A 27,368-nucleotide genomic window follows, 5' to 3' on the forward strand; every position below is an offset into this window, starting at 1 on the left:
TGTCTATGGGCGGAGGTGACTACTTACTATAAGATGGATTTCAAAAGTATTAAACTAATAAGTTAATATCTTTAAAAAATGTGAATTTTATCTGAACATACAATTACTACAATATATTTTATATATATTAAGTAACATCGTATCTAAATGGCGTAAAGGCGTGTCCTTGGTGTTGAAAAAGTATTAACAATTTATTTTGATTGTCTTATAAAAGAATGCGTCACGGTTGAACATGCAGGTAGCATGGCAGGCTATCCATCGGAGTGACAGGGCTGATATGGAACCATGTGGGTCAGGGTACGGCTGGAACGACATACCTAATCACAGGTATGTATTGGGACCACCCATTTATATGCTTTTCACTACCAAATTGTTGTTCTTTTTTTCTGCATGGAAGGGTGAGTGAGCCAGATTCAATATATGTTTGTTTTCATATAACATTTATACTCTATATTTCCACTACAAACAATTTATAAAATTTAAGTATTTTACTTTTTCTTCATGTTTTTAATTGTTTTTTTTTATTCACAGAATCTCTTCATATTTAACATATGTTTGATGTTACATCTCTCTCTCTCCTTCTCTATTTATCACTCTTTCTCTTTCTATCTCTTTAAACATGTGCATTTGTGAGTTTTTGCATGATTATCAACGCTTACATTTTTTTTTTATCTTAAATTAAATTCAATAGTTTTCTGATATTATTGTATTTGCGAATCATTTCCGTTCAAGTGAATTTGCAAATAAAAACAGTGACGCAATTTTAGATATGACGTTTCAAACTCGAATTACATATCAAAATAATTGTCAATAAATATAAAATATAGATTGGACAAAATATATAATAGTGGCATTCATGTAGCTTTCTTAAATTTCTTTACAATACATTATCGTGACCTCTAAAATCTCCTTACGTATCAAATGTGCTAATTTTTCTATTGATATTAATTATTATTTTTCAACGGTCGTATCTGTTTCAATTTAGTCAATTGACCGTCGAATTTGATGTCAACATCACAGTCACTCAACGGATGTGAAATAGTAGATGAATTGTCATCTTTCCTATTGTTCTCAGGGGATAATGGTGTTACGAAACCACTGTCATTTAACTTTGAGTCTTGCCCCTTCGTGTTAGGGTTCAAATTGAGTGACATACTTTTTTTACTCTGAAATATGCTTAAATCGTCTTTATATGATTTCGGCGATAGCTTCTTCGATAACTTCTCGTCTAACTTCTTCAAATTCTCATCAAAATCGTGCTTCAATTGCTGCTCGAAGAACCTCTCCTGCCTTATCTGTTCGTGTGTATTCGCGAAAAATCCCGATGTCTTCCGTCCCAAGTCTCGTATATTATCGTTTGCTAAGTTCTCAATACGCAGGCTGTCTCTCCTTCTCACGTCTTCTTTCTTCTCTTCTAGAACTTTCAATGGGAAATGCTTGTTCGATATTAAACCTGAATGCACTGACTGAGACTTCTTCATCATGAACTGTTTCCTGTCCTCGATGTTCCTTTCTTTGTTGACAACGTTCATAACTTCTTCTTTTGTGGTCTTGGAGAACAAATTCGGCGTGCTTGCGCCTTGCTTATAATTCTTCTTATATTCATTTTCTTCGTCATTCGAAGTGAACTTTGTGATAATCTTCGAACCAAATGAGATTTTCTTGCTGTAATTTTGGACTATTTTCTTGATTTCGTGCGGTAAATCTTGTCTATGGTGAGCGGATATATATCGGCTTAGGAAAGTTAGATGTTGTTCCATGATTTTGTTCTGCGCTTCGAGACGTGTTTGGGTCTTTTGATAGTTTTCTATCGCGTCCATTGCAGACTGTGGAGACGAAAGGCAAAATCATTTTAGTAATTAGTAGTTAAATTAACCATTAACCATTGATAATTTCACATCTACCAATTACTAAATTTATAGACCATGAATTTTTTTAAATAAATAAGGCTTATTATAGTTAGAAGAGCTTGGATTTAGTATTCGTTGATGTTCATACAGATTTGTGTTTATAATTCATCTCGTGCTTGACGGTGAGGGAAAACGTCGTGAGGATACCTGCATGTGTCTAATTTCATTGAAATTCTGACACGTGTATTCTACCAACCCGCATTGGAGCAGCGTGGTGGAATAAGCTCCAAACCTCCTCAAAATGGAGAGGAGGCCTTAGTCCAGCAGTGGGACATTAACAAGCTGTTACTGTTACTGTCATACAGGATATATAAATATAATTGTGTATCATTATTAAATATACTTTTTGATTGTTAAAAAAGTAGCCTTCAAACTATAAGAGGTGATAAGGTTTACTCACATCAAGTTCGGTGCTCATTCGGCTGGTATCCTCTTGCAGCTGCCGGTTGTGTTCTGTGAGTGTCGCCAGGCGAGGCATTTCCTCCCTCAGCACGCTGTACTCCACAGCATACTCAGTTAATTGACGACTGATGTCTAACTTTGAAACCTAGAAAGATAAGATGATAGATTTGTGGAATATTCTACTTTCCTTTTAATGGGTTTCCCGTAGACCGGTCTCTATTTTATCCGATGTTGTTATTGAGACAAAACGATCGGATTGTTTGATATTAAATAACAAAATATCAAACAACATACGAATTCGATCCACTAGGTGGAGAACTTTTAGAAAAATCTCCATTTTAATTATAATTTTAAATTGATAAAATTTACACTACTTTACTCTGCAATATACCAACTAAAATAAATTGCTATATACAGTAAGACTGTGAATGTCCCACTGCTGGGCTAACTCCTCCTCTCCCATTTTGAGGAGAAGGTTTGCAGCTTATTCCACCACGCTGCTCCAATGTAGGTCGGTGGAATACACATGTCGCATAATTTCAATGTTTTCCTTCACCGTCCAACACGAGATGAATTATAATCACAAATTAAGCACATGAAAATTCAGTGGTGCTTGCCCGGGTTTGAACCCACGATCACCGGTTAAGATTCACGCTTTCTTATCACTAGGCCATCTCGCTTTCATAAACAATAATATTCAAATTAATTTTTTTTTGTACTGGCGATGGAATAAGTCATTTAAATATTCTATTGATATATTCGCCTCATTAATAATTCCGTTTCTAAATTCGGCTCCAACGGTACCCAGGGGTTGAGCTACATATGACGGTTCTCACCGTGGCCATGACCCGCTCGTAGAGGTGCTGGTCGAGGTCGGGCAGCTTGTGCTTGAGGTACTCGGCCGCCTCCTCGCAGCTCTCGCACAGCAGCAGCCCGTCGCGGTGCGCCGCCAGCAGCGCCAGCGACACCGCGAACACCACGTCGAACGACTCCAGGAAAATCAGGTCTGGGTTGTACGGAACATTCAACAAAACTAGCTATGGTTATAATATATATAATAACATCAAGTTAACTGCACTCATAAATATCTCAGTAGCAGCCCAGTCTTGTAGTTGGAAAAACATATACAATATACATTAGATAAATAAATTTTAACATTACCGAAGACCCTGACGACGAAGCCGAGTGGAAACTGACTAGTGAAGAGTGTGAGCATCCAGGGCGCTGCGTAAAGAGCTGGTGATATGTCTAGAGCTTCCAGCTTGGCGTGCAGTTCCGGCTCGTGATCACGGAGGAGACGTGAGAGTTGATACAACTGGAATGAAAAAGTTATTTTATAAATGATAAGTCCGGCTCGAAGGACCATATTTTATTATTTAATATATTTTACTATCATTTAATGCTATTAAACAGCAATGGATCAACGATATATACATCGCTTAACAACGTAAAAGTCTCAGGTTCAATCTTGGACAATTTTCATTTCTATTTCTAAAACAAGCTTCATTATGCTTGAATAGAGGAGACAGTTTCGATTTCTGTTCATAAAAATATATTACACACACAGATCTATATATCGTAATATAAATTTGTGTTTATAACTCATCTCGTGCTTGACGGTGAAGGAAAACATCGTGAGAAAACCTGCATGCCCGGGTTGAACCCACGATCGTCAGTTAAGATTAACACCTTCTTACCACTGGGCCATCTCGGCTATTTTTTTTTAACGCTTTACTCGATACGAATTTTTACTGACTAGTTATTATACATTTTATATGGCTTATCATGATTAATCTTTTCAAAATTATTCTAAGATAGGTATAAAGAATAGACAGGTTTGCACTTACTTGTACTTGTAAAGCACTCATATCCGGTAGGTACTGCTTTCTAATACCGCGTCGGAACATCAAATGCCTCAACAGCACGAAGGCTTCCGCTTCATCCATCTAGAAAACACGAGAAACAACTTTCAGGCATGTATTGATTGACATATAGATCTTTTTTTTTTACTCTTTATATATTCTGTTACTTAGTATAATATAATTATGGTCATTTATTAAATAACACAACTTATACATAGTTATTTATAAAACACTAATAACCTCGCAGGACTATATTACTAACATTAGTATTTACTTTAAATGTAAAATGTTTAAATGATTGGCAGTTCTAAACATTACCAATTCAACGCAGTTTTAAAAGATCTAAAAAGCGTCAGAGAGTACAATAAAAAATGAAAGTCGATTTTTGGAAAATATATGTAGTTTATGATAATAGTAATACTGAGGTAGTTCGTGTTTTAAAATAAACCTGTACAGCAATGAATGATTTTTTTTTTTTTTCTATTTAAGGGACCAGGTGTCATATTAAAATACTTACATGTAATAATAATACTCCAGCCACGAAGCTCAGGCCCTGACAGTAGCCCACATCGGGATCCAAAAGTGAATACGCCTTCAATATATTGTATAGAGCTAGCTGACCCGGACCTAGGGCTGACGCGAAGTACGAGTGCTTGGGGAAAGTGCGCCCTAGTGGAATAAATAATAGTGGAAAAAAGAATAGAGATCATTTTAATATTAGATTTTTTTTTTATAATTTCTCAGGCGGACTGCCAAATAGGCCACCTGATTAGGTCCACCATAGACACTAGCACTGTTAGAAATATTAACCGTTTCTTACATCGCCAATGCGTCACCAATCTTGGTAACTAAGATGTTATGTTTCTTCTGCCTAAATACACTGGCTCACTCACCTATCAAAGTGAAACACAACACTAAGTATTGCTATTTAGTGGTAGACTATGTGATGAGTGAGTGGTACCTAACCACGGGCTAGCACAAATCCCATGTAAGATGTTTTTTTTTTATATATATAGTTGTTTAATGTTTAGGATATTATATGGTGATATCCTGATAAAAATATGGGGTGGATGCATGAGGTAATGGTTAAATTAGGCTGAATAATAGACACACACAAGCCCACATAGATGTATACAGATGACTGGTGAATTACTATCAATATTTTAGGAGGATACTCGGTACATGATTCTCATTCGAATTATGTAAAAAAATAGGTACTTAATTTTTGACCAAATTTACATAAATTTAAATAAATGAAGTGTATTTGTGTTGAATAAATGACACAAGCCGACGGCGCGTGCGGCGCGGTGTTGTACTGTGCCGCTCGCTACCCGCAACACCTGCCCCGTAGCTTAGTATGCTTAGCTGTAGTTATGTAGGTAAATAGGTAGTTTCATGATAATAAAAATACGTATGATTCCATTTTTAAATACGCTGAAAATACCAAGGTGAAGATGAAGTAAACAGTTCATATTAATTTTTGTCCCAAGTTCACATCATTTACCTAGTCAACAAAATTTATTGCTTAAACGAGTGAATTATCTTGGTATTTCCGAAACCAGAATTTTACGTTTGGACGTAGGTATACTACCGCGTGATAACTAAATGTAACCTACCTACAAAACTGTTTTGTGTCGAAAACGCAGCTAGGTGTCCACACGATGCGTAATTAATTACATAATTGTTGGTTAACTATACTAACACTTTTATCCGTGTAGTGACGGAGAAAGAATACATTTCACTGCCCCTCTCGTTCCCATGGGTGTCGTAAGAGGCGACTAAGGGATATCTGAGCGACCATCTGCTCATCTGGTGGTAGGATGTTAAACATCCGCCTGGCTTGTTACCACCGTACGCATGGTGAAAAACTCGTGAAGTGGCTTGCAGCCGCGTTTCGAGGTCAGCCAGCGTACAGCCAGAGCCCGAGCGAGTATTGCCGCGATGGGTGTTGGTCCAATGGAGACGGCTGTTGAACCAATGCCGGGGGAAACTGTATTGACCTGCCGGACAGGGAGACCCGAAGAAACGGCTGTTCCGCTGGCCGCCCGTGGCATAGTACAGGGGCCCGAGCGTGCCTAACCAGCTCGTAAGGCTGCCCCACCAGGCCATGCATAATCTCGGGGTGGACCGTCGTGCCAGTTGGTGACCGGAAGGTGGGGTCCCGGTGACCGGAAGGTGGGGTCCCGGCGGCCACTTCCGGGGGGGTTCGGGGGCCGTTCCGTCCGGCGGGTCAGTGTACTTTTCCTTTTGGCAACCACTTGGGGAAACACGCCTCCACACTTTGCCCATCCCTATCGTGGCAATACGTCGCTCGCTTCACGTCTCTTTTCCATTTTTTTTTCTCCCAAATGGTAGCGCAACAAAACAGAAATAACGGTCGTACAGCGGTGTACACCCCCACCATACCCTCGCTGTTTGAGGTCGAGTTCTCTAACATTCGTGGACTCCACACTAACCTCAACGCTGTCCACCACTATCTCGAGACAGCACGGCCAGCAATGTTGTTTCTCACGGAGACACAAATACTCCGTCCTGCCGATACCAGCTACCTTAATTATCCCGGCTACACGCTTGAAGAATCCTTCAAAGCGAAAGCCGGAGTATGCTTGTTTGTCAGGACGGATGTTTGCTGTCACCGACTGCGCTACTTGGAGAACCCCTCCTTCTCCATGTTGGTGGTACGTGTGGACCTGGTTCGTCAGAGTCGAGTCTACGTGTGCCTCTACAGATCCCACAATGGTGACTTGGAGACAAGCCGATTATTTGACCATCTTAGTCGGGTGGCAGATGCTGCGCAAGAGCAATTTCCTACTTTACTATTACTATGCGTCGGTCCCTTGGAAGGAACGTTGCTTCAGTGGGAATGACCCGACAGCTAGTGCCGCTGCTGTTGCTGACGAGATCATGTTGGGAATGGAATACTACATTCCTAGCTCAGATCTCGTCAGTAGGGGTACGCGTAACCGTTGGTTCACTCGTGAATGTGCCGATGCTGTACATCTAAGCAGGCGGCATATCGCAAGTGGATCAACGGCTGCATTAGCGGGGCATCTAACATTGACTCACTGAAAGCAAACTACAACAAAAATTCCAAGTCCTGTAGAAAGGCATACACGAGAGCGGCTGCACAGCGCATTGTACAGATTGGTCCTTGTTTCGCATCCTAGCGGCTCCCGTAGCTTCTGGCGTCTGACCAAGTCTGTGCAAAACAATTTCTGCCAACCTTCGCTGCCACCGCTCAGAAATCCGGACGGATCACTAGCTCACAGTCCGCAAGAGCAAGCTGATCTCCTGGCTAAACTCGTTGCCGGCAATTCCGTCATCGATGATTGTAGTGCGCTGCCACCTACAAAACCTTCATGTGGCCATACGATGCCTGACATTAAAATCAGGCAACGTGATGTGCGTGCGGAGCTGGAATCACTTGATGTACGGAAAGCTAGCGAAGAAGTGCGCAGCGGAGCTGTCTCCTGTGTTAACGCGCCTGTTCCAACTTTCTCTCTCTTCGGGATGTGTGCCGGAGGCTTGGAGAAGAACTAATGTGCAAGCGGTTCCCAAAAAAGGGGATCGCTCTGACCCGGCAAATTATCGGCCAATAGCTATCACCTCAGTACTTTGTAAGGTGATGGAACGGATTCTAAACAACCAACTGATCCATTACCTAGAAGATCACTGTCTAATTAATGATCGTCAGTACGGGTTTCGACCAAAACGGTCCACAGGTGATCTTCTAGCGTACGTAACACACCTCTGGGGTGAAGCTATCGACAAGCATGGAGAATCGTTGGCTGTCAGCCTCGATATCTCCAAGGCTTTCGACAGGGTCTGGCACAGAAGTCTTCTCTCCAAGCTGCCGGCATATGGTCTGCCTGCTCAGCTATGCACCTGGATTGCCAGCTTCCTACTCAAGCGTAGCCTTCGTGTTTTAGTTGATGGTTGCGCTTCACAATTCTTTGTAGTGAATGCTGGGGGTCCCCCAGGGATCTGTGCTATCTCCCACGCTCTTTCTTTTGCATATCAATGATATGCTCTCTCTTGGGAACATACATTGCTATGCAGACGATAGTACAGTGCATGATGGATACCACGGACGCGCAGTGGCTGGGCGAGCGGAAATTGAGGAGAGGCGGAAGGATCTTGTCATTGAACTCGATAGGACGTTAGAGCTCATCGCCAAATGGGGCTCTGATAATCTTGTTGAGTTTAATGCCAAGAAAACACAGGTATGCGCTCTCACGGCGAAAATGTCAACATTTTCCCCTCTTCCCTCCCTCTGTGGTACTCCGCTGGTGATGCAAAGCAAAATCGCCATGCTGGGGATTGACGTTCGCTGCGACCTTAGTCCAAGGGATTACATCGAGGCTGTTATAAAAACAGCTTCACGGAAACTCGGAGTTCTGAACAAGGTGCGGCGTGTTTTCACGCCACAACTGTGCCTGCTGTACAAAACACAGGTACGGTCTTGCGTGGAATATTGCTCGCACCTTTGGGATGGCTCCGCTAAGTACCTACTTGAGGCCTTGGACCGGTTGCAGCGACGTGCCGTACGCATTATTGGCGACGTAAAGGTCACAAACGCCCTTAAACCTTTACAATTGCGTCGTGAGATAGCAGCACTGAGCGCTTTCTACCGACTGTATCACGGCGAGTGCTCTGAGGAATTATTCTCTCTAATTCCTGCTTCCCCCTTCCTTCTTAAGTCCACGCGAGCTGGTTCTCGTTTGTCACCGCCTAACTGTGACATCAATTCCATCGCGAACAAAGAAATTTGGCGACTCCTTTCTTTGTCGCACTTCCAAAAAATGGAATTCCTTACCAGCTCACGTGTTCCCCTCCTCTTACAACCCGGGTTCCTTCAAACGAGGCGTGAAGAGGCATCTTGCGGGCCGGCAAGGCGGGGACGGCTAGTACAGAACATTCTTCCCGACTGTACTGGCCGTCGTGGCGTTTGGACTCTACTACCACTTACCATCAGGTGGAGTGGAGTCATTTGCCCTCCCGGCGAATATAAAAAAAAAAACTAAGAAGTTTATTAATATTTGTGTTGTATGTATTTTTTTTTTGTCATATTTGATCGTCCAATATCACGTCCTTAAATATTGATAGTATTCAAACAGTCATCCTGTATATTGCACACATGCGTAAGTACATAAAACACAAGAAGGTATACATTACTGTATTCCTATATACGATAGATAGATATATATATATATATATATATATATATATATATATATATATATATATATATATATATATATATATACGAGCGAAAAAGCACAAAGTACGGAAACACAAGATAGAACTATAATTTCGTAATGCGAAAGAGGATAGCGGAGAGCGACTCAACCTTGGGTACAATGCCACAGGACAATCTTTTAGACGGCGTGTTTCTGTTTTAAATTTGTAATTTGTATTTTGTTCTTTTTATTTTAATATTGTATTTTATAAAAATGTCTGTATATAACTATAGTTAGCTTTATTTAAAGTCATAGAATATGTATTTCAAATATTTTTATTGTTGAACGTTTATCTCCATATATTCTATATAATTATTAATAAATAAATATATATATATATAACAGGCAATAGTAAATAGGCAATAGTTCTTTATGTTAAATAAAATAGTTCAATTAATATATTTTACATATTATTTGAATATTAAGGATACGAGGAGCCTTTTACGGAATGTAATGTTACGATGATACAAAAGCGTTTATATAAGCCCGATTTAATAGAAACATTTCATTATTATTAATAAAAAGCTAGCTGGTAAAATTTTCATTGCGGACCTTCTTTTTAAAATAACGTAGTTCGATTCCTAAGTAGAAGAATTGATTTTTGTATAGAATAAAGCTATTCTAGGGTTCATTAAAGCGTCACGGTAGCATGCGAAAGCGATCCCGTGGCGCTCCTCGTTAAGACGGAAAGGGTACCGCTGGTTTTTAGTGGGTATTCCGATGTACGCGCACTCGGTGCCTTGGCGAGTCCCACTAAGCCCCCCCTTCTTCTACTATTCCCGTGGGGGAAACGCGTAACGCGTTTTTCCAGCGTTAAAAAAAAAGGGTTCATCAAAGCCGGTAGTATCGGTCATGACTGTTTGAACATTCTTGCATCCCCTGTAATTAGTATGTTGTCGTGCAGGCTCACTCGAAGTATTAATCAGCGACATAGAACGAACACAACACACACACAAACACAAAACTAAGTACTGCTATTTGGTGGTAGCATACATATGCTCTCACCCACTCATCACATGATGAGTGGGTGGGACCTAACCACGGGCTTGCACAAATCCCACGTAAAATGGTTTTCGTTTTTATATAGTCGTCCTAAATTTCGTAGAGGCGCAACACCACATGATATCCTAATAAAAAATATTTTACCAAAATCAGTTGTATTTAGTGGTCTCGATCGTTCGAACGTGGAGTTCGAACGCCGTCGGGCAGGCTCACTCGAAGTGCCAATCGGTGACGGGGAAAGGAGGACGCCTCACCCAGGTCGATGAGTATGGCGTGCTGGTGCTTGGTGAGGCCGGCGAGCAGCGAGCGGTAGGGCGCGTGGTACAGCGGGAACAGGCGCGCGTCGGGCGGCGCGGCCCGCAGCGCCGCCTGCGCCGCCAGGAAGTACCACACGCCGCCGCGGGCCGCGCGCGGGACGCCTGCGGGCAGCCTCGGTACACACGTGGCCCGGCGCCGGCGGCGGCCTGCCGTCGGTGGCTCGCTCACCTTGTCGAACCGCCTGCCTCAGCATGTGCCTGTCGACTCTGGCGACGGGCCGGGAGGGGTCCCTCGCGAGCAGGGAGTCCCACATGTGCGACACCCCCGCGTCGCACGACCCCATCTCGGCGTATTCGAGCTTGATCCGCCGCACCGCCGAAGATTCTTCACTCTCTGTGACATTGGGAACGTTCAAAACGATTGCGTCTCCTCGACTTCCGTTTGCAGTGCCGGCCTGTGAGTATCCCCCTGCCGGGCCTCACATTCCTCCCCGCTACTCCAGTGCGAGTCGGTGGAATACACGTGTGGCAGAATTTCGGTGAAATTAGACACATGCAGGTTTCCTCACGATGCTTTCCTTCACCGTCAAGCACGAGATGAATTATAATCACAAGTTAAGCACATGAGAATTCAGTGGTGCTCGCCCGGGTTTGAACCCACGATCATCGGTTAAGATTCACGCGTTCTCACCACTGGGCCATCTCGGTTCATCATATTACATATTTATCATATTATATATTACATATTATATTTTAACTTACGTTTGCATACATTTGAAAAACCGTCTCCCCTCTTTTCATATTTACAGAAGTATGTGCTAAAACTTTTTCGAAAATATAATTTATCTTTCTTTATATGTTAATTGTTAGTTGTTAATGTTAATTATTTGTATAACCACTGTTTACCTTTTTTTAGTTCCTATGTTTTATTGAGTACCACTATGTAACATTTAGTTTATAATTTTTTTTTTAATTTCCGTTTAGTCAATTTTTATGTGCTTGCTGTAGTCTCCTTTAATTGAAGGAGTACACATATTTTAAAGGCCGAGATGGCCTACTGGTTAGAACGCGTGAATCTTAACCGATGATCGAGGGTTCGAACCCGGGTAAGCACCACTGAATTTTCATGTGCTTAATTTGTGATTAAAATTCATCTCGTGCTTGACGGTGAAGGAAAACATCGTGAGGAAACCTGCATGTGTCTAATTTCATTGAAATTATGTCACATGTGTATTCTACCAACCCGCATTAGAGCAGCGAGGTGGAATAAGCTCTAAACCTTCTCCTCAAAATGGAGAGGAGGCCTTAGCCCCGCAGTGGGACATTAACAGGCTGTTACTGTTACATATTTTAAAATATTATTCCACGATGTAATGCACTCGTTAGGGTTTATACTTTGTTAGAGACCCTTAATAAATAAATATGTAAAAAAACAGAACGAAAGATTAACATCTTATATACATTATTCCTACCCATGAAATATAGTCTATCCCACCCTCAAGAGGAATAAAGACAAAAAAGCAACTTCGACATTGAACTGGCGCGATAATTTTATAATCTATGGTATTCATTATGGATTCGAAAAAAAAATAGCGTTTTGTGTCAAATGTCAGCGAAGTTGCCATCGGAACTTTGGGAGTGAAATAAACCACCATATTTAGTTAAGTAGAATAGTATTGTATTATATATAAAGATATATTATTCAAGAACCGTTTGTAGTGTATATAGTATGGCAGAGCTGTTAGCGAATCGCAAGGAATATGTCTAAATAATCGTAATAATAATAATAACTAAAAATAATAACTAAATAAAAATAAATATCTAAGATATTTTTTTTTATAGAATAGGAAGGCGGACGAGCATATGGGCCACCTGATAGTAAGTGGTCACCAAACGCCCTTAGACATTGGCATTGTAAGAAATGTCAACCATTGCTTACATAGCCAATGCGCCACCAACCTTGGGAACTACAATTTATGTCCCTTGTGCCTGTAATTAGACTGGCTCACTCCTCCCTTCAAACCGGAACACAACAATAACAAGTACTGCTGTTTTGCGGTAGAATATCTGATGAGTGTGTGGTATCTACCTAGGCGAGCTTGCACAAAGCCCTACCACCAGTTTATTTATTCTGACGTCACTCGATTGGAATATTCCAATAGCCATGTATAATTGTACACACCTTTCAACCTGGCATTTTCTTTTTCCATCCTCACAAGTAATATGGTCTGATCAATCGCCATCTTCCAGAGCTGACGGAGCTGTTCCTTCGAACGCTTGCCGGTCGGTGACGTTGGGTGACCCAGGAGATTCTTCTGTTGCATATCACCTGGGAATAAATATATTACATATTTATTAATATGCCGTTTTATTCCGGCAGAGTTGAATCTCAAGCTGTCAATATCGTAAGACTCCACTGAGGGGATTATTTATTTTATTTTATTTATTTATTTATTTATTTGGGAAACATACAGCATAATATAACACATAAGCATTTGATAACAAAATAAGTCTCACATAAGCCAACAAAGTTTCCACTTTAATATTGAAACATTATTAACAAGAAATATTAATGTATTGTTAAGTATTAATATTAGTGTATTGTTAAGTACTTTCATCAATACTGATAATATCCCGATTTTGGCCACAACGGTTATTCTCCAGAGGCTGGCCATCTGCGCGGGACATTTTGTAGTGCACAGGTGTGTTCGCAAACACAAATGTACTCACTATTCCCTCACTAACCAACGGTTTTATGTGCTTTCCGAGGAAGTGAGCTGCTAACGTCCAGACTCATGCTGCTTCGGGGAAAAATCGACAGAAAACCCAATAACTATTCTATATCTAATGCACCCCGACCAGGTTCGAACCTCAGCTTTAAGAACGAGGATATCAATATCAATACCACCAAGCATTTAGATCTGCAAGCATTCAGCTTATAAGTGGTTCGTAAGCTGAAGAACCAACCCGTTAAGCATTTCTGAAGAGAATGGCATAAGCAGCCTAAAACTATGCGATACTTGTCAGGTATTCTTATTAAACGATAAATTTAATATCTAGAGTTCAATTAGGGCAGTTCCCCGCTTCTAATTTACTTTAAATTAATTTTAAATTTTTTCACGATCGCCTCACGGCATTACCCTGGTCAGTCATCTTATCTTGTCATCAGAACAGGAAAATGGGATTTTTGGCGTATGAAATTTTTTCATACAAATAAATATTATAATTTAATAAAATATGTAATTTATTTTTTTAGTACCAGAGCTCAAAAATCCTAAGTAAGCCGTAAAAATGGAATCATATCAAGATGGTTTATCATAGGTATTTTTGTCATTTAGTATCATTATCTGCATATTACCTTCGTCTTTGCTGGGTTGGACCACCTTTTCGTATATCGCCTGGCGCCAGGTCGCATCGGACTCGTTACCGCTTTCATTAGCGGCTGCGCGTGAGTCGCTTACTTTCAGGAATCTATAAATAAATAAATAAATAAATATAAACACCAAGGAATATAGCATTGTTATATTATTTTATCATTCGGGTTTAACAATTATCTTTTTGCACCAAGACTAACAAAGTTATACCTTGGTTTATCTCTCTAATTATTTATAAACTCTATTTTTTTTTTAAAATAAAATATAGACTAATTTGCTTGCTAGTAATGTAGCTTTTATAAGTGAAAGAAATTTTAAAATCGATTAAGTATATTTTGAATTTATCTACTACAAGCAAACATAATATAAAATCAAATATTTTCTCTTTATAAAATTAGTATAGATGTATAATTATAATATTTTTCTGAATCCGTTGAACTTTCCAAAATGCCAACTCCATATCTAAGTCTAGTCAATTACGTGGTGATAACAAGTGTCTAGCTGATTCTAAAAATGGTTTTTGAGATTTCGAATGTACGTTGGATTGTGGAACTCGGAAGCTCAAATGAACATTACAACTTGGGACATTACAATTGTCTACAATATGTATATACATAGCCAGTTACTTTTAAGGAGGAATACATTCAAATCGTTTTTAATTATATAACAAATAGTATATAGTAATACTAGGTTCAGATCTAAAGTATAAAGTTTATCCATTTTTATCATTTATATTTAAGCCGAAATGGCCTAGTGGTTAGAACGCGTGAATCTTAACCGACGATCGTGGGTTCAAACTGGGGCACCACTGAATTTTCATGTGCTTAATTTGTAATTATAATTCATCTCGTGCTTGACGGTGAAGGTAAACATCGTTTAGAAAGCATGTGTCTAATTTCGCTGAAATTCTGCCACATGTGTATTCCACCAACCCGCATTGGAGCAGTGGGGGAATAAGCTCCATACCTTCTCCTCAAAAGGGAGAGGAGGCCTTAGCCCAGCAGTGGGACATTCACAGGCTGTTACTGTACATTCAAACATATGTATCAACGAATGCACCGATAGTTTGAAAAAATTATGCGATACAAAGACAAATACAAAAAATTACATGCAATTAGTTGTAATTGTAAGTTTGAAAAAAAAATATTTCCTTTAAATAATTAATTTAATGACCACAATGGTATATATTTCATTAAATTATAACAAGGCGTGTTCTTTTTTTGAATTTAGTTTTTTTTTTGTTACAATATCTATCTATGTATATATCTCCCTATTCCTTATTCCCATAATGGTATAAATAATAATACTTACATGTCCATCATAGGGGAATTAACGGAGGTCTCTTCTTTGCTTTCATCTGTGCTTTCATCGAACGACACTTGGTTGGTAGTTTTCGAAAATGGCTGATCTGAAAGGACCACAATAAATGCTTGAAAACTATTTATCTATTTCACCATGATGATCTAGTTAGAACACGTGAATCTTCAATTCTTAACCGATAATTCCGAAAGTTTAGTCAGCAAATCTTGGTGAGATTCTTTTTTTGATCAGTAGCGTGAACCCTCTGTGAACTTTTAAAAACTCAAATGTTTTTTTTTCTTTATTTTACCTAAGAGTTAATCATCAGATTCACTATGTCACCCCCGTACAAGTGAAACGCATAGTAATTATACTAAATTGAAACATCTTAACATTACTTCAATAATATAATACATCATAAGGTATTATTGAAAATGAGCAAACTCATATGTATAGCCCCGATTATAAGTTCTAGGCCTGGGACAGCTAAGGTCAAATCCTATTCTTACTCCTAAATCCTATGGTTACAGGCGGTTACTAATAAAATAAGCCAACAAACTCACCCGTGCCAACATTAACGCTCGGCGACAATGATTTACAGCGCTGCACGTCTGGCGAGAGGAGCTCCGAATTGCTCGGCTCTGACGACGTGTCCAGACCAGAAGGATGGGGGGAGAACTCCTGGTAAAATATTTAGAAGAATGATAAATAGGAAGGCTGACTTTTTTATATAAAAACTTAGGCGGACGGGCAAATCATAAATGATTATTGTTAACCAGTATTTAAATTGGTACATATATAATATTAACAATTACTTACATCGTTATTGCGCCAATAATCTTGGGAATTTGATAAAATAAAAAAAAATATTGGTACGCTTGCTCATTTACAGTATTAACTATATCCAACGGCGTGGATAGACGCGAGGTATTTAAGCAACATAATCGTAGATCGATTTGTATGAAATTTTTTTTTTCTTCGAGCCCTTTATGTCGCTATAAAATTTATTAATTGAAACTAAAGGAGTTCATCAGTTCACGGATGATTATTAAAAGAATAATCATCAATGTAAAAATAAAAAAATCCCCTTACATTTTTCTAACCAGAATGACCTTTCACGCTTCTTGCTTTAAAATCACAAGCGAAGCCGCGGGCAACATCTAGTATATAATTATTTTTTTTAATTTGTTTTTTACACATTTATTTTAATCCCAATCAGGTGGGTGTAGCACTGTACTCCTCGCTAGGTTATCAAATAATCAATATTAAGCAGTAACAGTCACATCATTAATATTTATTATTATCAAACCGATGTTAGTAAAAAATGCTACGAAATTCCAATTTTTTTTACATATGTACTGTAGATGTGTCTTTACAAACAGATCTACCAAGTACCAAATACCTTAAAAAAACTGGCGGTAGGGCTTTGTGCAAGCTCGTCTGGGTAGGTACCACCCACTGATCAGATATTCTACCGCAAAACAGCAGTACTTGGCATTGTTGTGTTCCGGTTTGAAGGGTGAGTGAGCCAGTGTAAAGCCACAAGGAACATAACATCTTAATTCCCAAGGTCGGTGGCGCATTGGTGATGTAAGCGATGGTTAACATTTCTTACAATGCCATTGTCTATGGGCGTTGGTGACCACTTACCATCAGGTGGCCCATACGCTCGTCCGCCTTCCTATTCTATATAAAAAAAATATTTACAAAATTAAAATTTGTTTTTCTTGAACAAAATTGTTGAAAACTAATTCATCCAATCGCTTAGCTTGGATATCTATAACAAATTTAATTTAACTCTTAATTGCTATAACTATCATACCATACATTATTTTTATTAAATTTATTTCCAACATATTCGCATTTGAATTTAATTTTACTTAATCTTTGCTTAGTTGGGATAATTATGTCGAATTTAAGTGAAATTTAATATTCTAATGCTAGACCATGAGTTTTGTTTAAGCTCGTTTTAGGTATCATCTACTCGCCGATTCTTCTAAACAGTAATTAACATATGTTCAAAATTAATTGTAAAATCATTCAAACATCTTATTCATTGTTACAAACCCATACAAGGAAACCACTTACCTTTTTAATGGCAAGTGGGGATACGTCATCTTTACTCTGCCTCCGTTTGAGTAGATGATCGAATCCGCTTGATAGAGATCGTTTAGCTTTCATAAATATAGTGCTGCCACCTAGGTATTGGTTGAGGAATTCAGATCTGAAAAGTGACACCAAAAAAAAAATAATTACGACAGCCACTGGGTCTTTAAGACCCTGGCCCTTCGGGCCAAAATAAAAAGACACGGCGGAAAAGCTGTCGGTGAGGATTAGCCCGGGTAAAGGGCAACCCCGAGGCCCGTACCTTGACTGGCCTAGGCCAGTCAGGAGGAACCAACTCTCTACCAAAAATAATTAGAGTCAATCGATCATGGTCTTTAAATCTTGGTCAAGAAAATTTCAAAGAAGATTTCATAGAGATCTTTATAATATTGCTCATCATTTGTACTGAAAGAATTATAATCATTGACTGCCTCGTTGGTCTAGTGGCGTGATGTAAGGCCGCAGATCCGGAGGTCCTGGATTCAATTCCCATGTCGGGTCTGGAGGACATTATTATATTTATAATCATTGGATCCAACAGTGATGTAACTTGTGTCGTGATAAATTACACTGATACACTCTTCTTTTAAAATAGAATTCAGGTAGTACACTAACTGATGGATATGTAGTTACAGTAACAACCTGTTAATGTCCCACTGCTGGGCTAAGGCCTCCTCTCCCTTTTTGAGGAGTAGGTGTAGAGCTTATTCCACCACGCTGCTACAATGCGAATAAGTAGAATACACGTGTGGCATAATTTCAATGAAATTAGACACATGCAGGTTTCCTCACTATGTTTTACTTCACCACCAAGCACGAGATGAATTATAAACACAAATTAAGCACATGAAAATTCAGTGGGACTTGCCCGGGTTTGAACTCACGATCATCGGTTAAGATTCACGCGTTCTAACCACCAGGCCATCTTGACTTAGATATATATATTGGATATGTAGTTAGTAGTAGTAAATATTCACCTATTTTCAGCCGTATCGTGCACATGTCTTTGCTGTTTTGCTTCACAATGCGCTCGGAGAAGCATCATTAGGAACGCGTTGTGTTCGCTGACCTATCACAGTAAAAATATTCTCTATTAAAGTTTTTTAGTCAAGCTTCTCATGAGCACTTTTGGTTAGTAATAGCCTGTAAATGTCCCACTGCTGGGCTATGGTCTTTTCTCCTTTTTTCAAGAGAAGGTTGTTTGAGCTTATTCCACCACGCTGATCCAATTTGGGTTTGTGGAAAACCATGAGCACTTTTGGTCTGTGAATGTCCCACTGCTGGGCTAAGGCCTCATTTTTTTGAAGAGAAGGGTTTTTGAGCTCATTCCACATGACTGCTCCAATACTATAATGATGAGTTTGTGGAATACACATGTGGCAGAATTACAGTGGAATTAGACACATGCAGAATTACTGACGATTTTTTCCTTCACTCGTCACATGAAAATTCAGTGGTTCTTGCCCGAGTTTGAATCTGCGATCATCGGTTAAGATTCACACAATCTAACCACTGGGCCATCTCGGCTTCAAGATTAAATCAATGAAAAGCTACTACCAGTTCCCCATCAAGATTCTACCGAAAAGAACCGGCAAGAAAACAATTTGATAGAAATTTTTCTCTCTTTATTTTTATTTAAAAATACTTCTGTGCTAGTAAATATAACAAACACTAACCTCGTACATATGATTAGTTCCACCTTGGTATTTTGTGATGATGACCTCTTGTTCATCATCAGGTAGCTGTTCAATGCGACGTAGTATGAAAGCGTGTATCTTCTTTTCGTTCATACCTAATAAACCATTGGTATATACTTATTAAGAAACATGTCCCAGTGAAGGTCCTTGTAGTACTCCTTTTTTTAAGTTTTAAGCAGTTTTGTATATGATAAAAAATATATCATACTTTAATAAATAACTAATATATTATCCTAATTTATATACCAATAAATTGTCAACAAAACCTTTCTGTATTTTAGCATATTTGAACAAAATTTAATCAAAATACTTAATATTATTTAAAACAAGTTTTATAAATAAAAAGCAATAATGTACACTAAAATAAACAAATAAATATATAATATAATAATAATATAATATAATATCCTGGGACATTTTTCACACACGGCCATCTGATCCCAAATTAAGCTTGTACAAAGCTTGTGCTATGGAAACCAGACAACTGATATACTACATATACTACTTTTCATTTTGTAAATACATACTTATATAGATAATTACACCCAGACTCAGGACAAACAGACATGTTCATGCACACAAATGTCTGTCCTGGGTGGGAATCGAACCCACAACCTTCGGCGTGAAAGGCAAGTGTTCTACCAACCACGCCAACCGGCTCGTCAAAATATATGATATAGAAAACAGAAATGCCCGATCAATCAATTTTAATTTAGAAAAATCTGAAATCCTATTTATGACAAAATACATTTCCCTACCTTCGATATCGTGGCACAGTCTGTGGTACCACAGCATGGGGCAATGTTCGCACGTCATATTCGGTGATTTATCCCTGGACTTCTTTATGAGATCTGCGTGCGCCACAAACGCTTGTTTAATCGCTATAAAAAAAACGAACTTTAACATTTCAAACATATAATTAATTTAAACAAAGGTAACGAATAAGTCTATGTCCGAAAATATAACAACTTTTTTTTTTAGAATAAGCGGACGAGCATATGGGCCACCTGATGGTAAGTGGTCACCAGCGCCCAGAGACATTGGCATTGTAAGAAATGTTAACCATCTCTTACAGCGCAAATGCGCCACCAACCTTGGGAACTAAGATGTTATGTCCCTTGTGCCTTTACACTGGCTCACTCACTCTTCAAACCGGAACACAACAATATCAAGTACTGCTGTTTTGCGGTAGAATATCTGATGAATGGGTGGTACCTAACCAGACGAGCTTCCACAAAGCTCTACCGCCAGTATAATCTAAAATACCACTTCATGCCTATATATAACAATATAAAAAGTATAATACCATTTTTTTTTTATGATATATAGTATTCGTTGAATTTTGGGACATCTATATATAATACTAGCTAATCGCCTTGGCTTCGCATGTCGCTTCGCAAGAAAAATGTTTAGTGAACGTCTACATCGTGGAGTAGTAGGAGTAAAGTAAGGAGTAACTGTGACAAATTTAAAGTCAATCGGGCGAATAGTTTAGGAGATCTCGTGATAAGTGGTATTTCGCTTTTACAGTAACAGTAACAGCCTGTTAATGTCCCACTGCTGGGCTAAGGCCTCCTCTCCCTTTTGAGGAGAAGGTTTGGAGCTTATGCCATTACGCTGCTCCAATGCGGGTTGTAGAATACACATGTGTCAGAATTTCAATAAACTCAGACACATGCAGGTTTCCTCACGATGTTTTCCTTCACCACCAAGCACGAGATGAATTATAAACACAAATTAAGCACATGAAAATTCAGTGGTGCTTGCCCGGGTTAGAACCCACGATCATCGGTTAAAATTCACGCGTTCTAACCACTAGGCCATCACGACTTTTTTTTACTCATATAGTTAAATATAAATAATATTCTCACCATTAACAACTTCAGTAGCAACGGAATCACTCTCACACTTGAACACATAGCACGCGTAGTCATTAGTCTCCCGACACACGAAGCCGAAGTGTTCCTTGTTGCTTCTACCGAGGACGCAGCTGGCGACGTCCTTGAAGGATCGGTGTAAAAGAATCTGTTTCCTGTCGGGGCTTATCAGACGTAGTTCTGAACGACCAACCTGTTGAATATATATTATAAAAAGTTTCAGGGAGTATATGGAGGGGAGCAGGTTAATCTTCAAGACATCCAGGGAAGACAAGGTATTATTAATATGTATTAAGTATTTACTTGATGATAGTGCTTAGTGTAAGTTTGTCTGGATAATAATAATAATAATAATGTCCTCCAGACCGATTTCTGACACGGCGGCCAATCTCAAGAGAGATTAGCCAACTGCGCAGGAGATATTATAGTGCACAAGTGTGTGCGCAAACACAGGTGCACTCTCTCTTCCCTCAGTCTCATAATCCGGTGGGACGGCAAACCGACACGACCGGAGTTCAGACACAGGACCAACGGCTTTACATGCTTTCCTAGGCACGGGAATGTACACTCTTCCAACTTCCAAACTCCGGGCTGCTACTGAGAATTTTCTGACAGAAAACCCAATAACTTTTTATTGGCCCGACCTGGGAATTGAACCCAGGATCTCCGGGTCTGCGGCCTTACATCAAGCCACTAGACCAACGAGGCAGACCTGTCCTGCAATAAATGATGCCTTAGTGTCTGGATACTAAGGCATCATATATTCGACCGTCAAACAGGAATACTCATGGTGAATATTTCTTACAGTGCTAAAGTCTCGTGATGACAAGCGGTCAACACCGCCAAACTCGGCACAACATATATTTGAATACAATTTAATTACCTGAAAGAGCATTGTCCGATTTTGTTCACCAATCAAATGAGCCAAAGGTGTTTTTAAATTTAATGTGCCAATCGACGCTGACCTATCTCTTAAATAAGGTTTCACGTCTGACATCATTCTCTTCTTCTCCTCGTAAGTCTCTTTCGGTTTTCTTTGTAGTTCTCCGAAATTTAAATTTGTTTTATTTTCCATTGATGCCCCTAATTTTTCGTCGGTTTGTGGTTCAATATTTTTAACTTCCATAGGCACATGAAGTAATGGATCCACGACTGATTGTTTATTTGTCTGATCTGATTTATCTTTTAAAGGATTTTTAGCCTTAACAGCATTAGGAATTAAGGCATCTTTAGGTTCAATTTTACTTGTGTGTGATGTTGTTAGTGTATGACCATCATCGTGTTTTTCTTCGTCTTCCTCAACAGTTCCCAAGTTGTTTTTAGGTACGTTTATCACTAACACTGTAGGTTCTAAAGGTACTGGTTGCTTGATGTTCTTTTCAACTCGCTCTTTGGTAAATACGTCAAATTCTTTGTCGATTTCTGTATTTTCAGGTTTTTGTAAGTTCTCAGCGCTTTTCCAAGTCATGGATTTATCCGGTTCTAAGGGTGTGGTACTTGGGATTAAATTGTTGTGTCTAAACTGTTCCATCGCACGCTCCGGTGAACTCTTCATATCAGAATCTATGCTATCTTGAGAAGCCTATAAAATAATTAGCATATAATTAAAAAAAAAAGCCGAGATGGCCCTGTGGTAAGAACGCGTGAATCTTAACCGATGATCGTGGGTTCAAACCCGGGCAAGCACCACTGAATTCTCATGTGCTTAATTTGTGATTATAATTCATCTAAGTGAAGGAAAACATCGTGAGGAAACCTGCATGTGTCTAATTTCACCGAAATTCTGCCACATGTGAATTCTACCAACCCGCATTGGATAGCGTGGTAGAATAAGCTCCAAACCTTCTCCTCAAAAAGAGGAGAGGAGGCCTTTAGCCCAGCAGTGGGACATTCACAGGCTGTTACGGAATTAATGTTAATCATTTATAGCATAAAAAAAATAGATGTTTCTAGAAATTTACCCCGGTGGAAGACAGTAAGCTGTGCCGCCTATTATTTTTTATTTTTTCCGCTTCATGCTGAGTAAACTTTTGTAATGCATCATCGATTAACGATTCAGGGACTTTCCTCTGCGATATGCGTACTTTACCAATATACAGAACCTGAAATACGACAAAAAGTAAACAAAATTAAAAAAAAAATAGAATAAAAACAATATGTAATAACCCCTTCTCCAAAAAAACACCAGGATGGCGATATAAGCACTTCATTTAGTACAACGGTGACTTAATTTAAAGATAAATTGATTTCTACTGTACAATTTCAATTATATCTGCACCGATCGATTGTCCTACCAGACTCGAATCCGGCCATTTTCCAAGTTACCCGCCATTATTCTTTTTTTTAAACAAAGCACAAAACCAATCAGGCAGTGGAAAAAAATTAAAATAGCTTTTTATAAAAACAAAATTGTTGTTATTCGATAAGTAAACCTGACAATACAATCCAAAAAACATCTGACGTTATATTTGCCTCGATCGGTCATTGAGGTCGATGGACTTTGTACCTTCATATATTGCCAATATTGACGTGATCTGGCATGTTCCTGGTATTCACATACATTCATGTCATTCGTTAAATTTTGATATCGTAAAAATTAAAGTATATAACATTATTTACCTCGAAGAAATGAGAATCTGACGGGGATAGATCAGCACATAACGACGTCAAGGCCGATGCATTGCTAACCGTACGAACTAGTATTGAAGATTCGTTGGTTCTGGAAAAAAATACATTAAATAATATACACACATATATATATATATCTCTTTTAGTGTACAATAAAGCATATTCTATTCTATATACCTTACTTTATATTAATGAAATTTTTATACCAATTTACAGCAAAACTTTTATTAAACAAGTGGATTATCATAGATTGATAACACAGACACACAAACAGACAAATAATACACCATCATACGGTTCCCTAATCTCTAATACACTTACGCATGTATAATATTACTAAGGATTAAGGACAGGACTGACTCGGTGGTTCTTGCTTGTATTTTGTCATCTCACTTCTGACCAGTATAACGTGTTCCAAGGTCAGAAAATATCAGGATAAAAAACTTTGATTCCCAATGACATAATTGGTCGATGTTGAATCTCGGGACCCTGAATTTGTATCCTTGTTAATTATTTCAGTAACTTACAAATTAGAACTACAGTTGCTAGATAAGGACATCCCAGGGTTACTCCAAGGCAGATGTTCAGCGCCATTCTGTTGCTGGAAGCCCGCATTTCTGGTGACATTCAGTGATACGGTGGAGCCCTTGGGGCTTGGAGCCCCTGGGGAAGGCTCCCGCATCTGACTGAAGAGATCGGTGACCTGGAAAGAAAAAATATTGAAAATATTAGATGTATAAGATAAAAGAGGGGTGACGACTGTATGTAAGAAAATACAATGAGGGCTTCTATTTTAGTCGCTGAGAAACTCAGACCAAAATGGCAAAATTCAAAAGATATGTTAAGAATCCCACATTACCCGTTCACCCCACAGAATCGGGTACCTTTCAAACGTTTCCTCTAAGAAACAAAAAAAATACTGTTTTGCGTGAATCTGAACCGATGATCGTGGGTTCAAACCCGGGCAAGCGCTACTGAATTATCATGTGCTTAATTTGTGATTACAATACATCTCGTGCTTTACGGTGAAGGAAAACATCGTGAGGAAACTTGCATGTGTCAAATTCAACTGAAATTCTGCCACATGTGTATTCCACCAATCCACATTGGAGCAGTGTGGTGGAATAAGCTCCACACCTTCTCCTCAGAAAAAGAGTAGAGGAGGCCTTTAGCCCAGCAGTGGGACATTCACAGGCTGTTACGGTTACGGTTACGATTCTATTTTTGTATCATATATATACATATAGACATTTCAAATTATTGGCATCTAAACATATATAACTATTCAACGACAGTAAAATATTTATGTAAAATAATTATATCAAGTATCAAGTAATCACACATCTCGATATCGTATATCTATAACGAATACAACTCATAGTTACTATTGCGTATATACACGTGATCTAAAATGAATTTTAATTAACAAGTCTATGGTAACAATGTTTAATTACCCTTTTAATATAGTATGTCAAAATAATTTTTATCGCACAAATCACCAAAAAATAAAGAATATTATCGTAAGAGAAATTCGCACCCAATGACGCGGTGCGTCCCTTGTCGCGGCTCGAGGCTTACAAGGACGTTTCACTGACGAATGATACCCTTGCAATTTTGATACTTGAAATTATTTTTGTATTTAATAAATTATTACTTATAAATTTTGAATATTTTGCGACTTATTGTAAAACGTAATTATATTTCAAATTGTAAATTCTGATTTGCATTGTTAAGATAATGTAAATATTATCGTGAGCAGACACTTAACTTTAAGAGAATACTAATTATTTCAGTAAAGTAAAGGGCAATGTTCTTACTTATTTACGACATTCAACAATACATGGAGCCTTGACATTTGACGGAGACCGGGGGGCAAATTCTGCTAAGAAATTGTCACTTCATCGCAATCAAATCGAAGCGTAATCGTTGCTGTTTATCCGTTTTCCTATTCTTAAATGTTAATATTGACTGTTGACTTAAAGTTAACAATTAAGTTTAGTTTTCAAATAACGGTATATGTTAACATCATATCGAATCAATTTTGATTCGAATAGTCAAAGTTGGATTGAAATTGAATCGGGAACTTGTCGTTGTCGATTAAAAGAATTGTTCCTGCGTTTCGTTGCGTATTAAGAAAATGTTTAGCAAAAGGATTTTACTGCACTCTTCATCTTAGTTATTATTATACACATCAAGAAAAATAAATATGATTTTATACGTTTTTGTGTTTAAACAAATGTTGTATGTAACAAAGCTTTATAACAAAAATATATTCATTTAATTTATTCAATATATACATATAGTAAACCAGTAAAAACCGTGTTTGATAATAAAAGAGTAACAGAACAGGATGTAACATTTATTTTAATTTTTGTATGTCTCTCTTTTTTTATTTTTTTACTGATTTTTAATTTTTTTACACTATTTTAAATAATTATCATCATAATTTATTTTATGTACAGACATTTTTATAAAATACAAAATTAAAATAAAAAGTACAAAATACACATTACAAATTTAAAGCAAAAAAACGCCGTCTAAAAGATTTTCCTGTGCTGTGATTGTCTGTCTCTTTGTACACGCAAATCTCCGAAACTACAAAATAGATTAAGCTCAGCTTGGAGCAACATTTAGGCGTTTCATTAAAATCGGTTTATAAATAATCTTTCGTTCTATAAGCATTATAAAGTAATAAAATTTGTTTTTTTTGTATGTTTGTTTGAAATGGATAAATTCAAAAACAATTAAACCGATTTTAAAATTCTTTTACTTATAGAAAGCTTCATAATTAGCTCGTAACATAAGACTGTATTTTATTTAAAAAAAAATTGATCACTAGGCAAATCACAATAATGTAACTCAAGGTATCGAAAAATTCCTATAAAATATCTTATTTTTTATATAGTATAGGCAGGCGGCCGAGCATATGGGCCACCCGATGTTAAGTGGTCACCAACGTCCGTAGACATTGGCGTTGTAAGAAATGTTAACCATCGCTTACAGCGCCAATGCGCCACCAACCTTGGGAACTAAGATGTTATGTCCCTTGTGCCTGTAATTACAGTGGCTCACTCACGCTTCAAACCGGAACACAACAATACCAAGTACTGCTGTTTTGCGGTAGAATATCTGATGAGTGGGTGGTACCTACACAGACGAGCTTGCACAAAGCCCTACCACAAGTAAAATCTGCGGAGATAATTGTGGACCGCTAGTTTTAAATATACCGGATTTAAACCGACATTCACGGGATATCAAGGGCACCAGTTAGTTAAATAATATGCCCTCTTGACTTTCTAAAACTACGATCACTTCACAATAACGCGTACGCAACATTAGTACTATGTACCTGATACTACCGGTTTGGGCGGCATCTGCGGACTTAGACAAATGCATTTATTTCGACACGTAGCGATATTTATCATATTTATTTGATTTACTGCTAAACTGGTTCAAGCAAACATTAAACATTGCTACTAAAGCCCTTTTCAATAGAAGAAAAAATAGATATAAACCTTAAATTAACATATTCCCGGCGTATTGCTAAAAGCTCTGCTATGTTATGCACTATAAACAGTTCTTGATTAATGTATCTTTAAATTTAATACAATAATATTGCACTTAAATAATTTTATCCGATTTAATTTGTTTCCAAAGCACCGACAACATTTTTGACCAATGGTATCGACTCAATTCAATATCAAAGTTATTTAT

General features: G+C 38.3%; 1 protein-coding gene across 4 annotated transcripts in view; it reads right to left on the reverse strand.

Annotated features, from left to right (window-relative positions):
- Positions 1-399: 399 nt before the first annotated feature.
- Positions 400-27,368, reverse strand: part of LOC126778783 (TBC1 domain family member 4-like) — a 54,725-nt gene continuing 27,756 nt past the window's right edge. For 3 of the 4 annotated variants that reach the window (XM_050502432.1, XM_050502435.1, XM_050502436.1), the window contains 21 exons: positions 24,182-24,357; positions 23,646-23,745; positions 22,988-23,128; positions 21,910-22,608; positions 21,021-21,219; positions 19,908-20,030; positions 19,129-19,244; positions 18,430-18,521; positions 17,435-17,570; positions 15,902-16,027; positions 15,359-15,450; positions 14,032-14,144; positions 12,856-13,002; positions 10,903-11,067; positions 10,671-10,835; positions 4,692-4,843; positions 4,160-4,258; positions 3,474-3,627; positions 3,149-3,318; positions 2,311-2,457; positions 400-1,826 (listed from right to left, as the gene is read on the reverse strand). In XM_050502432.1, coding sequence (XP_050358389.1) covers positions 945-1,826; positions 2,311-2,457; positions 3,149-3,318; positions 3,474-3,627; positions 4,160-4,258; positions 4,692-4,843; positions 10,671-10,835; positions 10,903-11,067; positions 12,856-13,002; positions 14,032-14,144; positions 15,359-15,450; positions 15,902-16,027; positions 17,435-17,570; positions 18,430-18,521; positions 19,129-19,244; positions 19,908-20,030; positions 21,021-21,219; positions 21,910-22,608; positions 22,988-23,128; positions 23,646-23,745; positions 24,182-24,357 — 4,194 coding nt within the window. In that variant the 3' untranslated portion in view covers positions 400-944. Of the gene's footprint in view, positions 1,827-2,310; positions 2,458-3,148; positions 3,319-3,473; positions 3,628-4,159; positions 4,259-4,691; positions 4,844-10,670; positions 10,836-10,902; positions 11,068-12,855; positions 13,003-14,031; positions 14,145-15,358; positions 15,456-15,901; positions 16,028-17,434; positions 17,571-18,429; positions 18,522-19,128; positions 19,245-19,907; positions 20,031-21,020; positions 21,220-21,909; positions 22,609-22,987; positions 23,129-23,645; positions 23,746-24,181; positions 24,358-27,368 lie in introns of all 4 variants that reach the window. The other variant, XM_050502433.1, reaches the window with a different exon arrangement.

This window comes from Nymphalis io, chromosome 27 (genome assembly GCF_905147045.1).
Source record: "Nymphalis io chromosome 27, ilAglIoxx1.1, whole genome shotgun sequence".
Taxonomy (NCBI): domain Eukaryota; kingdom Metazoa; phylum Arthropoda; class Insecta; order Lepidoptera; family Nymphalidae; genus Nymphalis; species Nymphalis io.